General features: G+C 40.3%; 1 protein-coding gene across 5 annotated transcripts in view; it reads left to right on the forward strand.

Annotated features, from left to right (window-relative positions):
* The window catches only part of Cd47 (CD47 molecule), a 54479-nt gene that overhangs the window by 4439 nt on the left and 33899 nt on the right, over positions 1 to 16141 (forward strand). For 4 of the 5 annotated variants that reach the window (XM_036203396.1, XM_036203392.1, XM_036203393.1 and 1 more), the window contains exons 2-3: positions 6656 to 7003; positions 8010 to 8093. In XM_036203396.1, coding sequence (XP_036059289.1) covers positions 6656 to 7003; positions 8010 to 8093 — 432 coding nt within the window. The remainder of the gene's footprint in view (positions 1 to 6655; positions 7004 to 8009; positions 8094 to 16141) is intronic. The other variant, XM_036203397.1, reaches the window with a different exon arrangement.

Raw genomic sequence — 16141 nt, forward strand, 5'->3', positions numbered from 1 at the left:
AAAAATCCTTGCCCTCGTCCTCACCTCAACACTTGTTGGGACGTTTCTCTCTGCGTTCTGACTGTGAGGTTTATTTAAAGGCTCACAACTTCTGCCTTCTCTCACCTCCCGAGGGCAACTTCCACGCGGTCCCACCCATCCATTAGCGTCATTACATAGAAAGCAGCTGCTTTCCAGTCCTCCGCTGGTCTTTGGAGCGGTTAACATCCGGTGTAGCATCTCCTTTGTCTGTATGACCCCTAACCCTGCCTTGTCGTCTGCCATGTTAGCACGGTGGCTTGTTTTGCTTGCTTCTCCTGCACCTCTCACTTCTCCCTCTCCCTTGTCTTCGTCTCTCGGATTATGATCCCCATGAATATTGCCATTCCCACGCTTATGCACTCTGCTGTTGGCTTTACAAGGACCCTGTGTGGTCAGTCTTCTGTATGCTGACGATTTCAATGACCCAGTGATGCTCCTGATGATTCCCAAGTCTTTATAGCTCTGACCTTTCCTCTGAAACCCAAAGTCATAAATTCTGGGATCTGCTGGACATGGCCACTTCCTTGACCACTGGCGCTTTTAATGCTTAGACTGAACCCTGAAAGGATAACTCCCCTAAATCTTCAGCCTCTTTTCCATATAATTAATCTACAACCAGCTAGTTCCACAGACTATTTTAGTTTCCAATTTTCATTTTTCCTTTTTTATCTCCTCACCTCCCACATCTGACTTCTGTTGATTTTGCTACTTTGATTTTTAATGCCATTTTTTTTAAGGCCTCCTTTCTCCTTGTCACTTACCTGGACAGTTTCAGTTGGTTCTTAATGGGTCTCTCTTCTCCCTTTCCTGCCCCCCTACCCCCCTTTCTTGGCGCTGTCAAATGTTATCTTTCTTAAAGTTAAAATAAACCCGAGTTGAACCTTCTCTTGTCAAGTCTAAACTGTTCAACCTGACACTCAAGGAAGCCTTCACGGATTTTCTCAGCCATCTTCCCAGTCACCTTTCCTAGAGCTCACCTGAATTGTTTTCTGTTTCAGTTATTTTGTCCTTCTCTACATACCGTCTAGGTGGTTTAAGTCACATGTCCTTCCTTTCCCAACACATTCCTGCTCATGCTTAGGTCCCAGCTTTGGGATCTCCTTTCTAAGGCCGTTCTTAAGTACAGGCATGGGGCTTGTTTTGAGGGATTTTTTTCTATCCATATATGCAGTTGACTTGAGATTTTTTTCGATGATAACATGCAGCTTTGCAAGTCCACAAACAGGTTGATAGAAACATTGGGGATTCTCCTGACAGATGAAGAGTAATTCCTTTCCCTTATAACTTGTAAACTCCCCTTCCTTCCTTCCTTCCTTCCTTCCTTCCTTCCTTCCTTCATTTATTTATTTTTTAATATTTGCTTTAAAGTTTACGTTCATAAGGAAGGTATTGAATCATTTCAGGATGCTTGCAAAGACCCTTAGGATACCTGTCAAGTTGCCTTCCTGCCTTCTGAGAGTAATGGGAAGATACATAAAACAGTACAGTGAGAGCATTTGAACAGGGAGCCAACAGCAGCAAAAATAGCACTTGAGTGATGGTTGATAGCAGGCAGGGGACAGGAATTGTCATCTCAATGATGATATGATAAGAAGAGCACAGCTAAGTATGTGAAAGGTAATACAGTCTTCTCATGAAATCTTCACACAATCTACAGCAAATACTACTGTTCATGCTTTGTAAATGAGAACACCGAAGTCCAAGAGTTAAGCAACTTGCTTCAGGTTCTACAGCTATGATGTAGGATCTGGCTGCAAGGTGGATGTGTGCTCTTAACCGTACCACACACTCTATGCCCAGAGAAGGATGTGGCCCTCCCTATGCTGGGGATCAATCAGTATGTCCTAAGGCATGTTTCTAAGAAAACATTTGCCTGTTCATGGTTTTGCAGGAAGGTCATTGTTGATGGGAGACTACTTTGGAAATGACAGTACAAGATGTCAGGCTGGAAAGCATCTCAGAGGACCTTGTTTGTTTTCCATGCTAATGTCCTTAGAATTTGGCTTGAGAACAAGGGTGGTAGGGTGTCACTGGGCAAAGAAGTACACATTTGCATTTAGAACAGTTATTTTGAGGACTGTGGAAAATGCATTGGCATTGGCATGGAACAGTATGGAAGATAGAGGCAGGGTGCCAGCTTGGAGGCCTGGCAGTGGTTCAAGGGATAAGGGTGAGGGTGTAATTCATTCATTTAAAACTTTTGAATAGGTTAGCTTAACAAGATTCCTCTGTGGCTAAAGAAAGAGATAGGAATCTAACTTGATTTATGGGCCCAAGTCTGATTGACTAGTAAAATATTTTAGGGAGGTGAAGATTGGGAAATATAGTGTTATATAATTTGGGGACATTATTACTTTTTAACTGATTGTAGTAACTCACTGGAGTGCACAACAGACCATTGAGTAAAGTCTACAGTTTAGAAGAAAGGTGGGGACTGTTTGAGTACGAAAATGTACTGATTGTTAAAACTAATGGAGTAAGGGGGAATTCTTGGCAAGAGGTTCCTGGTTGTTAGCATGATAGCAATATGCAGGCATGGCACTGGAGCAGTAACTGAGAACTTACATGTTGACATCAGGAGGTAGAGAAAGAATCAACTAGAATGGTTTGGGTTTTTGAAACCTCAAAGCCCATCCCCAGTGACACCTCCAATAAGGCCACACCTTCTAGTCCTTCCCAAACAGTTCTATCAACTAGGGACCAAGCTTTCAAACATAGGAACATATGGAGCCATTCTTTAAACCACCACACATTAGGAACACCAATATTTAGTAAGAGCCAAAGACTAGATTTTGAAAGGTAGAGCAGGGTGGAGGAAATTTTCTAATCAAAAGGATTATTAATGGTGGAGGGACAAAGTAAGAAGAAATAAATGAGGAACTGCTCCCTGGATCGAGTATTACAGAGAAGTCAAGACAAAATGAACCTTGTGAACTGGATTATTCACATGAGGTCATCAGTCATTTGAGCAAGTATTGTAGCGATGGTAGAGTAATAGGGAGCAGAGTGGCGTCCTGTTGACACAGAGTTTGGGAGCACATTGAGATCAAGAAATGCACACAGATCATTATCTCAAGGTGCTGGGAAAGAGAGATGAGTATGTGGGGCTTTTAAAATTTGGTATTTATATATTAAAAGATAACTTAAACACTCCATAAATGGAATTAGGGGGTGTGGAGGCTGGCAGCTTGTGAGTCCTCTAGAGATGGACTAGAGGCAGCCATTGAAACAAGCTCCGAGTGAAGGAATTCATTTCCAGAAGGGAGGAAAAAAAAATAACAACAACTCATGGATAATTGAGGCTGCAGGTAAGTGTACATGGGAAGTGTTCCTAGCTTCTGGCTTCCCGGAAGGACTCAATTGAGGAGGAAGAGATGGCACCTGGAGAGTTCAGGCTGAGAAGCAGAAGGTGAATTGTTTCAGAGTCTTTCAAAGGGGAGAGATTTTACAAGAGATGTCTTAAGGACGTTAGGGGCCCAGATGAGCAGTCAGTATAGGAAACTCTCCTATTCTCTGGTAGCAATGTACATTTTCTTAGAAACCTGCTAGGCAGGTTGATTTCCTGCCCTCCATAGCACTCTGGTCATGCAAAAAGAGCCACACTTGTGACCTTGTGTTGTATAACCTGCTTATAGTCCCCATATGGAAATACTAAGCACCTCAAGATAAGTCCACTTTTTTTTTTCATTATCATATCCCCCCCTTCCTGTCAGCATTTCATCTGGGTCATTCTTAACAACTGATTGCATTTCTAAGTTTCTGAGCCGAGCACATGTACACATGGATCTGACCTCTGCCACTGCACAGTTGTGCTCAAGACCAACTTGGGAGGTTTCCGTTGGTGCTGTGTTCTTGCAAGTTGTGACATCCAGTATTTTTGGCATTTGATGTCAGTTAATCCTTCCAGCTTATTTGGTAGTTTGCCCTGTTACTCTGGCATCATCCTTGGCCAAGTCTCCATGTTCTGTAGAATAGACTGCTACAGCATATCTCATCTATGTGAATTTTCTTATGTTCATTTTTTATGGTCATTTATGCCCCAGGTTAGCTGGTTTTTCCTCACTTTGCCCATCAGGAGGCAATGGGCAATAGATAAAAGCCCCTATCAGATGATGTTTCTTAATGTTTTCAACAACATGTTTTCACATAAAGAAGTTGAAGTTAACATCTGGAGGGATATTTGGGGCTACTCTTATTTACTAGTTCTTAGTGTGAAGGTTGCCTTGGTTAACCAGGTCAAATTTACTTTTCACTTTATTGACAGGCTTTATTTGCTTCGGCTAGAAAATGTTTTTACTGTAAGAAGGAATACAGTTCAATGAATACCCTGCGTATTCCTTGAACTATTTCTATTCCAACAAGTCACAAAATTGTAGAGTGTTTACTGGCCGCATCATTCTTACCTGGGGTCTTCTGGACAAATGTATACATACAAATCTATATATCTCACAGGATGACTGAGCCATTCACTTGTGTCTTCTGGTGAAGAATCATTTTGAAGTGACTCATAGGAATATAATTTTTAAACTTGGAAATGATTCATGCTGCTATAAAATGGACATACATCAGAATTTTAATTTTAATCCATAAAGAACAAATCAGAAAGTAGACAGAATCACTTTTGAAGGCAAATTGGTAGAGCAGACACATTTATAGGCAAGCAAGAAAGCTGAAAGCATTTATTAATGGAAGCAAAAATTGGTCAGTATTTTTGAAGTGATGTTGTTTGGAACCTTCTTCCTTGAAGCATAACTTGGCTACAAAACAAAATATCTATCACTATAGAAAAGTCTTGTCCATAACCCTCAATCCCAACAACTTAGACAGTTGTAGATAGCCACGTTGAAGTCAGTGGACGCATAGCCCATCTTGAGTCTGATGTTTTCAGAAGATCTGCTACAGAGTGACCAGAACCCACTGACAGGGTACACTAGGAACTTCGTCCATTTTAAAATCCCCACAGGTATTTTCTGATACTTGCCTTCCTTTGTAGTTGTGACATTACCCGCCCCCCCCCCCATCTCTCTTTGTTCAATATGGCTTCTTGCCCTGATGGCTCTTTCTCCAGGGAAATAACTCAAAACTCCACGTGTGTAGAAAACATAATTGGACATTCAGGTTTGCCTGGAGCTTCCTGATATTTGGGTGGCTAAAAATCTAGAGAACTGGGAAAGGTGAGCCTTGAATGCCCCAAGGCTACTTCAAGTGGCACACTGCCAGGAACATTGAGAAGGCCGAAGTCATTACAATAAATGGCACAGTGTCCAGTTTTATGCTGCTGCCCTGTGTTTGTGCAGCATGGTGTTGCTTAGGGAGCATTTCTTAGATGTTTTCTCCCATGGGGCTCCCCGGTGTTCTAGGAGGCCACCCACCGTGTGCTCTGATCCTCCTTATTAAACCATGCTCTAGTAAAATGAATGACTACACCCCAGAGTGTGCCAGGCAGGGGACTGGTGCTTGAATTTTCTTAAACACAGTTCAGATTGTATTCCAGTGTATGCCTTATCTTCAACTGGATGGGTATTTATTAATAGTCACACTCTTACAGTAACATCTTATGCCTTTGATTTTATTTCTGGTTTACATAGAAGGAGGAAGTATTAAAGATTAACAGAGTTAATGTTTTATCTTCATTGGTACTTTGGGTTTTGAAGGAAAAGTCAACAAGCCACCTCGATAAGAGCTTTGATAAATGGCCAAGTTCTGCAGTACAGTTGGATTAGCTCTGCATCTTGTTTCAGTTGAATGGTGAGCCTTGCATTTACTCTGGTCATTCAGGCACCCAGGGCCAGGCTGCTCTTGGTGCCTTATGCCATGGAGAAGAACCAATGAGTGTGCTCTACGCATTAGCAGCTTCTGCTCCTGATTTCTTCTTTCTTGACTTTTTGAGTAGTTTATGGTTTATTGGAGGAAGAAATACCTGTAATCTACATTTCAAAATTGTTCTGTAGATTCATTGAAATGTCGGGGTAGGAAAATGCCATTCAGTTGTGTGTAATCCTTTCTGAGACTTGCATACAGAATGTCTATCACTCTCCCTTTTGCAGTGGGAAATAGCCACTGAGAATGTTTTTTTTTTTCCCCCTTGTTAGTATTCTGAGACTTTCCATCCTCTTGGAAAGATAAGATTTGATTCATTCGAGTTGCTTTGTATATTAAAGTATAATAGAACTGGCCACTTTTTTTTTTTTTTTTTGGTTATGCAGCCTGAGTGTAGAGATAAATTTCATATCACTTTAGCAAGTTCCATCTAGAAGTATATAGAAGTTGAGCTTGAATATAATACTTAGTTTTTTTTTTTTGTTCCCACAGTGAGGCCAGTATTTTCCTACGCAGATATGATTACTTGAGAACTTTCAATACTCCTTGCATTTCCCAACACAGTTGGTGGATTTATCCCTCAAAAGCACAGTGATGTATACCTTGTATTATTAAGACTCAATAAAGAAAAGTTCCAGTCTGCCAGCTGGTATGCAAATAACTTGTTGCTGTTTTTCACCTTGTTCCTGTACTGTTTGTTTAAATGAACAATTGAAGTATTTTTCTTTACCTTAAAGTGTTTGTAATACATCTAAGATAATACAATATATATACACACAGATTATAATGAAATGTCTTTGTGTCTGTTTTCCAGGTTCAGCTCAACTACTGCTTAGTAAAATCAAATCTGTAGAATATACTTCGTGCAATGAGACTGTCGTCATCCCCTGCATCATCCTCAATGTGGAGGCACAAAGCATTGAAGAAATGTATGTCAAGTGGAAGTTAAACAAAACATACATTTTCATCTATGTTGGGAGTACAAACAACTCTACTGTAGACACTAACTTTGCCAGTGCAAAAATCTCAGTCTCAGACTTACTGAAAGGCGATGCCTCTTTGAAAATGAATAAGCAACATGCCGTCGTGGGCAACTACACGTGTGAAGTTACAGAGTTATCCAGAGAAGGCAAAACAGTGATAGAGCTGAAGTACCGTATGGGTAAGTGATGCAGTTTGTCTGTTCTGAAACCTGTGTTGAAGTTTGATAGCCACTGCGGGGGTACTATGAGGTGGGACCTTTTGGAAGTCACTATGAGGGATTAAGGCATTTCTCAGGCTAGTGGGTGTGTCATCCAGTGAGAAAGCAAGCCTGACAGTCGCTTGGGTACACACGCTCACTCTTCTTTCTGCCCTTTGTGTGAGGTAGCACAAAGACCCTTGCCAGAGGCTGGGCAGGTGCTAATACCGTGCACTGGAGCTTCTCCATCCCAGAACTAGGAACCAAGTTAAACTGCTTGTAGATCACCTACTCCCAGTACTCCATTACAGCAGGAGAAACAGACTGAATGAACAGTAGGACTTCTCTAAAGGCCTCCTGTGTCCTGATGAAACTCTGAGAAAGAGAACACAATAGTAACCAGAAGGCTTGGTTCACATCTATTAGCCCCATCACCCAGGAGCAAGGCCAGCATCAGCTATATAAGAAGTTGGAGGCCAGCCTGGGTAACAGGAGACCTCTTTTCAAAAACAGCAGACAGTGGAGAGCAGAAGGAAGAAGAGTGAAATAGAAGTTCTTTTGAACTGAAGAGCTGACCATTCATAAATGCTGACTTACTGGTTGGTGGCTTCTAGGCGTTCTGTCTTGCTTACTTCTCTGCTCTTCCCAGAAACCCTGCTTGCTTCTCCTTCTCTTGTGTGTTGTGCGGCTCCCCATCTTGGTTGTAGGACTCTTCTGTTGGGGCAATAGGTTGTCCTGTTTGTTGTCATCAAAGGTACATTACCTGAGTCTGGTGGCCCATCACTGATCTCAGCACTGCAGAGGCTGAGGCAGGAGGATTGCTACAAATTTGAGGCCACCCTGGACTATAGAGTGAGAAAACCCAGAGCTCCAGGTCATGACCCCACATCACCAAACCAAAATAATTTTTTGCAAAAATGTACATTTTTAGTATTCGACTAATTTGTGTAGTTCCTCCTGGTTATTTCATCTTTTTGTGGTCTTATAGACGTCAACTGTTGCCAAGGAGCAGACTGTTCTAACCACACTACCCCGGCAGGGGACGTGAAGGAGAAAGGAGGTTGCAAATTAGGTAATCATGCTGATTCCTGGGGGCTTCTGTGGCCTGCCTTACTACACTTGCAAGCACACTGGGAAAGTGGGGATCCACCCTAAGTGAGTTGAATTCAGTCTTGGTGATAGAGCCATGAAAAGAGTCACCTGAGGGCTTCTGTGGCCTGCCTTACTACACTTGCAAGCACACTGGGAAAGTGGGGATCCACCCTAAGTGAGTTGAATTCAGTCTTGGTGATAGAGCCATATAAAGAGTCTCTTTTCCAAACAGCCAGCTCATGCACTAAGGACAGGTCCAGGTCCCACACAGTTCAAGCTATTCAATTGTCTCACTTATCCAGAGGGCCTGATCCCGCTGGGGGCTCCACAGCTTTTGGTTCATAATTTGTGTGTTTCCATTCATTTGGCTATTTGTCCCTGTGCTTTTCCCCATCTTGGTCTCAACAATTCACACTCTTTCTCCACAACTGGACTCCTGGAGCTCCACCTGGGGCCTGGCCGAGGATCTCCGCATCCACATCCATCAGTTATTGGATGAGAGTTCCAGCACAACAGTTAAGGTGTTTGGTCATCCAGTCACCAGAGTAGGTCAGTTCGGGCTTTCTCTCGACCATTGCCAGTAGTGGGCTTACACAGGGACACTTTGCTCAGCCTGGAAGGAGGGGACTGGACCTGCCTGTACTGAATCCACCAGGTTTAAATGAATCCCCAGGGGAGTCTTGGCCCTGGAGGAGTGGGAATGGAGGGGAGGGGATGGGGGGAATGTGGGGGTGGGGGCAAGAGGGGGAGGACAGGGGAACCCATGGCTGATATGTAAAATTAAAACACAAATATAATAAAAAAAATTTTTTCAACAACAACAACAACAACAAAAAGAGTCTCTTTTCATGGATGGTTTGGTAACGAGTCATGGACAGCATTGCTATTTTCTGAAGTTAACATTCTCCTTTCTTTTCTTTTCTTTTTTTTGATATGCTGGCTGATTAAAAAAATAATAAATACAGAGAGTCCCAACAGTTTTAAAGAGTGCACCTTGAACTCTATTTAAACCACCAGATGTATTACTGATCTCAGGCTTGATGACACTTTGCGAACCAGCTCTGGGTGGGATCAGGGCGGCTAAATTAGGTCAGCTACTTTCCATCTGTTCTTGCTTTTCAAATGACAAACTGTCTGGTAGCAGATTGGGAGGGGAGGTTGGCTTGATTAACTATTCTGACGTAGGATTAGAGATCAGGCAGTCTGAGTTACATACCCTATTCAGGACCCAGTGTTCACCTGTGCCATATGGAAGATATGTCACAGAGACCAAGCTGTGTGTCTCTAAAATGAGGATGGAATCTTGTTTTCTTGGGGTGTTTGTTCTGTGTATTTTCATTGTGCTGTGTTTATTCTGTGTATTTTCATTGTGCTGCTTGGAAGTCTGCTCAGAAGGGAGGGGATGTCTTAGGAGGCAAGAAGAACTTGGAAGATCTTTCTGTCAGAATCTCACACATACTATTACTTTGTGATTGATGTTAATTTGGGTTAAAGAGCTTTCTTTTTAAATGTCTGTCTTTCAGGACAAGTCTAGTCAGTCAGTCAGTCAGTCAGCAGTGTGCATAGGAAGAGGTTATCCAATACCTAGTTGGAGGTTTTGTGAGGGAGTGGATAGGTTCATGGGAGTTAAAGAGACAGACAGACACAGGGACAGTGACTTTCGAGGTAATGTGGGTCACTGAGAAGAAAATTGATAAAACCCATGAGCTTGAGATTGAAACAGCCAGAAATGGAATGAAGGGAAGTGGGAAGGGGATCCCAGCATCTGAGATGGAGACAGTTTATTTTGTGTGTATTTGTCTTATCCTTGATTTCAAAATACCCCCCACAGAACTAAGAGATGGGCTTTGTCTTGTGCCATTAAGACAAGAAAATTTTGTTGTAGGGAATGTAAAAATACTACCAGAAGCGTGATGTTTCTGACTTCTTTTTTTTTTTTTTACCCATTTTGAAAACACATATGTACATTTTTAAAGAATTACATTGGGGAAAATCAGAGACAGAGAAGTGCTTGTTACCCTCAGTTCATCCTCCCACAGTGATTACATCTTAGGTAGCTGTGCCCTGGTATCAGAATCAGGAAGTCCACAGTTGTCCTATGTACATGAGGTTTTCTGTCCTTTCCATTACTCTTGACCAGCAGGCACTAATGTGTCGTCCACATCTATGACTTTGTCAATTTAGTAAAAATTCATCACTGGAATCATTAACAGATGATCTTTGAAGGTGCGCCCAACTTGGCAGGATGCCCGTGAGACAGTGGGTTTCTTGTGTTTGACTGTGTTTTATTTGTTTGCTTGTTTGACAATGTTACACATGTCCATAACACATATGAACCTAGTGGGCTTTTCACTAAGGTGTAGTCTGTGGAATTCTCATAGCCTGGATTATCAATCACCTCTCCGAGACATTGGGATCATCTCAGTGTGGGATTACCCATTGAGTGTGTGCCTAGTTTTTAAGGAAAGCACAAACAGGTTTCCAGAGCTGGTGTCCCTCTTTACACTGGTCAGCAGCATGAGTGGCCTCATGTCTCTGCATCTTTGCTGGGATCTGGTGCCACGTTTTGCAACATTTTCCCTTTTTAAAAGTTGTGGAGTTTCTTAGTTTTCAAATTAGCATACAGGATAATTAAATATCATCATGGCACTTTCAGAGTGTGTTTTAGTAGATTCTCTTCCCCCTCTACCCTTACTACTACTGATCTCTTCTTTGTAACTGCCCCCCCTCCGCCCCATCTCTCCCTTTTCCATGTCCCCTGTGTCCTTTTGCCTCCTCTCCATCCTGTCTAATCAATATTTGCATCATTTCTGGTCTCTTTTTGTAGCATTATAGGCTTTACCTATATTTATAACCATACACCCCACCACATACACACAAACTAGGCTAGGATCTGCATGGGAAAAAAGAATGTGTGGGTTTTTTTTTTTTTTCCTCTCCAGAACCATTGATTTTTCTGCAAGCTTCCCTGTTTTATATTTTACTGCTGAATAAAATCCTATTGTGTATACGTACTGTGTTTCCATTATCTATTCATTATTCATTTAGGCTGGTTACATTTCCTTGCTTTTGGGAGTAGTACAGTAATAACATGAATGTACAAGTGTCTCTGAGGTAGGATATGCAATCATTTGGATATATGTCTAAGAGTTACAGTATAGTTGGGTCATACAATAGTTCTTTATTCAAATACTTTGAGAAACTTCCGCGTTTATTTCCATAACGGCCATACTTGTTTGAACCCCCACCAGCAGTGATGAAGGTTTCTTCCTTCCCTGCATCCTTATGGGTATCTATTGTGAGATAGCTTGATGATAGCCATTCTGACTAGGATGAGATGGAATCTCAGAGTAGCTTTAATTTGCAATTCCCCAATGACTAAGGCTATTAAATACTTTTTAGAATGCTGGCTGGCCATTTGTGTTTCTTTTGAGAACTGTTCATTTAATAGCCTACTTATTGATCAGCAGGGTCTTAACTCTTTAGTTTTCACTCTGTAAATTCTGATATTAGCCCCCTATGTGAAGGATAGCTGCAAATGATCTTCTCCCCTCCTGTAGGCTGTCTGTTTCCTCGGCTGGTAGTTTTCTTTTGCTGTACAGAAACTTTATTTGTCTGTGGTTCCATCTGTTGATTCTCAGAGCTGCTTCTTGCACTATTAGGGATCTGTTCAGAAAGTTCTCACCTAGACTTTTATCTTGAAACATATCCCCTATATTTCCCTCTAACAGTTTCAGTGTTTTAGCTTAGAAATTACGGTCTTTGATCCACTTTCTAGCTGATTTTTGTTCTGGGTAGTGAAATGGATGTGAAGATTCTGCAGGAAGGTAACCCAGTTTGCCGATCACCTCTTTCTTTCTTTCTTTCTTTCTGTCTTTCTGTCTTTCTGTCTTTCTGTCTTTCTTTCCTTCTTTCTTTTCTTCTTCTTCTTCTTCTTCTTCTTCTTCTTCTTCTTCTTCTTCTTCTTCTTCTTCTTCCTCCTCCTCCTCCTCCTCCTCCTCCTCCTCCTCCTCCTCCTCCTTCTTCTTATTTTTCCAGCAGCATGTGTTGGCACCTTTGCTGGTCTCTTTGTTCTGCTCCAATGGTCTCCCTGTCTATTCTGTCCGTTGTGTTGTCTCTGTGTCTCTGTAGTATGGTTTGAAGTCATAACCACAACACCCCAGCTATGCTTTCCTTCCAGGATTGTGTGACCATTTGTAATCTTCTTGTAGTTCCGTGTGGACTCTCAGATTGTTCTTTTCTAGTTCTTTGAAGAACAGCACCAGGTTTTGATGGGAGTCGCACTGAATCTGTAAATTACTTTCGATAATATAGACATGTTCATAATACTAATTTTATCACACCAGGAGCATGGAATGGTCTTTCCATTGTCTAGTATTTTCTTTGATGTCCTTTGTCAATGTTTTAAAGTTTTCATTGTTGATGTTTTTCACTCTCTTGATTAGTTCTATTCCTAACCATATTGAATGACAGTGACATATTTTTCCTAATTTCTTTCTCTCTGAGTTCATTGTGGGAATTTGTTAAGGCTACTAATTTTTGTGTATTTATTTTGTACCTTACAACTTTACTAAAAAGTGTTTATTAAATCTAAGAATGTTATGATAGATTCTATAAGGCCTTTCAAATATAGCTTCATGCCATCTGCAAATGGGGATAGATTGACCACTTCCTTTCCTGTGTTTAGTCCTTTCATGTCTTTCTCCTGTCTCATTGCTAAAGCTTCTAGCACCACATTGAATTAGAACAGTGAAGTGGGTATCACTGTCTCATTCCTGACTTTAGAGAAAAATGCTCTCATTTGTTCCCTGTTTACTATAATGTTGTTTCTAGTTTTGTTTATGTGCCATATATATGTATGTATACACACACACACACACACACACACACACACACACACACACACACACATATGTTCTTACTGTCTCCAGGACTTTTTACTGTGAATGCATGCTGAAGTTAGATATCTTTCTGTGTCTTTTGACATGATGATATAATCACTGTCCTTAAGTTTACTTATATACACTGTCCTTAAGTTTACTTATATACTATACACTTACTGATTTATGTGTGTTGAACCACCCTTGCATCCCTTGGATGAAACCCACTTGGTCATGATGTAGGATCTTCTTAATGTGTTCTTGAATTTCAGAAATTTGAAGCTTTGTATTTAAGTTCCTCAGGGAAATTTCTCTGTAATTTATTTCTTTTTTTAATGTCTTTGATACAAGAATAATAATGACTTCATAGGATGAATTTAGCAGTGTTTCTTCCCTTTCTATTCTGTGGAACAAATTGAGGACTGTTGGAATTAGATCTTCCTTGAAAATTGATAGAATTCAGCAGTGACCCCAAGTTATCCTGGGCTTTTCTTTGTATGGAGACTTTTGATTACAGTTTCAATCTCATTACTTGTAATGAGTCTATTTAAGTTACTTATATCTTCTGTCTTTAATCTTGACAGATAATATGCATTTAGAAATTCACCTATTTCTTTTAGATTTTTCTAGCTTTTTGGAGTATATGTTCTCAAAATATTCTTTAATGATGTTCTGGATTTCAGTAGGATCTGTTTTAATATCTTTCTCCTATCTAATTTGATTGATATGGGTCTGCTCCCTCTTCATTTTTGTCAGTTTAGCTAGAGGTTTATCAATTTCACTAACTTTTTCAAAGAACCACGACTTTGATTGACATTGGATATTGTTCTTTTAATCTCCATATTATTACTTTCTTCCACAATCTTCCTTGTTTTCTGCCATCTTTGTGTTTGAGGTTTTCCTCTTGCTTGTTAGAGCCTTGAGGTGCATTGTTGTGTTTTTTGAGATGTTTCTAGCTTGCTAATGTAAGTGCTTAACACTGTGTACAAGGTAGTCATGGGACTGACTCTCTTGTCTGTGTCTGAAGGTTCTGAGAGGTTGTATTCTCATTTTTATTTGATGGTAGGACTTTCTAAATTTCCTCCCTGGTTTGAAAATTCGTTGTCTCTGACTATTTTTGTAGTTTCTCTTCCTGTTGATTATTGCTTTTATTTCTTGGTTGTCTGATAAGAAACAAGAATTATCACAGGTTTTTTTGTTGTTGTTATTGTTAAGGTTTGATTTGTGACCTGTTATGTAATCAGTTTGGGAGATAATTTCACATGTTGCTGAGAATGTGTATTCCATTTATGTTGGATAGAATAGTCTGTGTATGTCTGTTAAATCTGAGATTTCTATGCTTATTTTTAGTTTGGAAGACCTGTCAAACTATGACAATGTTTGACATTGTCTTACTGTTAGTATATCAGGACTTATGTGGCCTTTTATGCCTTTTAGTGTTTGTCTTATGGAATTGGGGGTTCTGGTTTTTGATACATAAGTGTGTATAATTGTTATAACTCCTTGATTGGTTGCCCCCTTCATTAATGTGTATTTTCTCTGTATCACTTCTGATTAGTTTTTATTTGGAGTCTCCTTTATCATGTGTAAGGATAGCTGTGCTTGCTTGTTTCTGGATCCTACTTGCCTGCTAATTTGTTCTCCATATTCTGATAATCTGTTTCTGACCTTTTTTTGGCTAACTGTGTGCAGGCTTTTTTTCCTACCTTGGGATACAACAGATAGTAGGTTCTTATTTTTTAATCCACTTGGGTAGTCTGCATCTTTTTGTTAGTGAGTTGAGGCCATTAATAGTTAAAGTTATTACTGAAAGGCATTCTCTATTTCCTAAGAATCTGTTAGGTGATGTTCTGTGGTGCTCTATTATTGGCATTACTTTCCCTTCCTCTTGTTAGTTTTGGGAGGTTGGTGTTATTCCATGTAGTTAATTCTCTCCTCACTCTTCCTTGCTCATCTTTTCCTTTCACAGAGCATGTATTTTCATGTGTTCTTCTAAAGGGAGTCTGCCTTTCTTATTTTTCCCTATGTAGTCTTCCTTTAAGAATATTCGGCAATACTGACATTGTTGGCATTAATTGCCTTAATTTGTGTTTTTCTTGAAATCTCTTTACCCATCGATTTTAAAATATAACTTTGCTAGGTATACAATTCTTGGTTCACAGTTACTTTTAGAACTTAACGTTTAGCGTTTTTTCCCTTTTTGGCTCTTAGGGTTTCTGAGGAAAGGTCTGAGATTATTCCAGTATTCCCATCATCGGGTTCTAGTTGGTGTTTTTCTCTTACCACTTTTTGTACTTTTGACATCATGACTGAGATGCATCATGGACAGGCTCTTCACTGGTCATGTCTTCTTGGAATTCTACATGCCGCTTGTGTTTGGATGTCTTCATTCCCTAGGTTTCACAAGTTTTCTTCTATAAAACCTTCTCCATTGACTAGTCTGCCTGTTACTTTTGGCTTTCTCTCTGTCCCTGCAAAGTTCACTGTGAACTTTGGGGGTGTGCTTTCTTGAATGTATCCCAGACTGCTTGGAAATATTAGTCATATTCCTTAATCTTTTCCCTTATGTGTCTTACCATGTTATTGCCTGCACTTTGTTTTAATCTGTGAGAATCATTCTTGTGAGTAATCTTGTCTGTCTGATGCTTTCTGGTGTGGTTTCTGTTAGACCATGTCTTTCTTTTCTGGTGTTTCAGTTTGGTTCTTCATCAGTCTTTTGTTTCCTTGCTGAGTTTGTCCTCTATGTGTTGGACTTTCTCCTCCAATTTACTGTTTTGTTCACAGTAGAGATTATCTTGCAAAGGTCTTGGGTAGATTCCTTAGACTGTGCTGTAGTTTGTTTATATTTCTATATCATAATTCATTCTTTTGAAAAGTAACTAAATTCTTTTCAGACATTTCAACTGTCAGTATGATTTTGTATTCCATTATAGATGATTGGTAGGTTGGAATGCATTGTGGTGGGTAGTTGTATAATGTTATTTTCGTTTCTTTGTCATATTTTGTTCATTGCTAAGATGGATTGGTCTTTAATTCTCTTTCTTCCAGTTCTGTTTGGATGTTTTGTTTTCTGTCAGTCTTCCTAGAAGGAGGTCTGCGTGAAGTTCACCCATGGAAACTGGTCAGATTTGATGTTGATTCTCAGATA

The sequence above is a fragment of the Onychomys torridus genome, chromosome 12 (genome assembly GCF_903995425.1).
Source record: "Onychomys torridus chromosome 12, mOncTor1.1, whole genome shotgun sequence".
NCBI classification, from domain to species: Eukaryota; Metazoa; Chordata; class Mammalia; order Rodentia; family Cricetidae; genus Onychomys; species Onychomys torridus.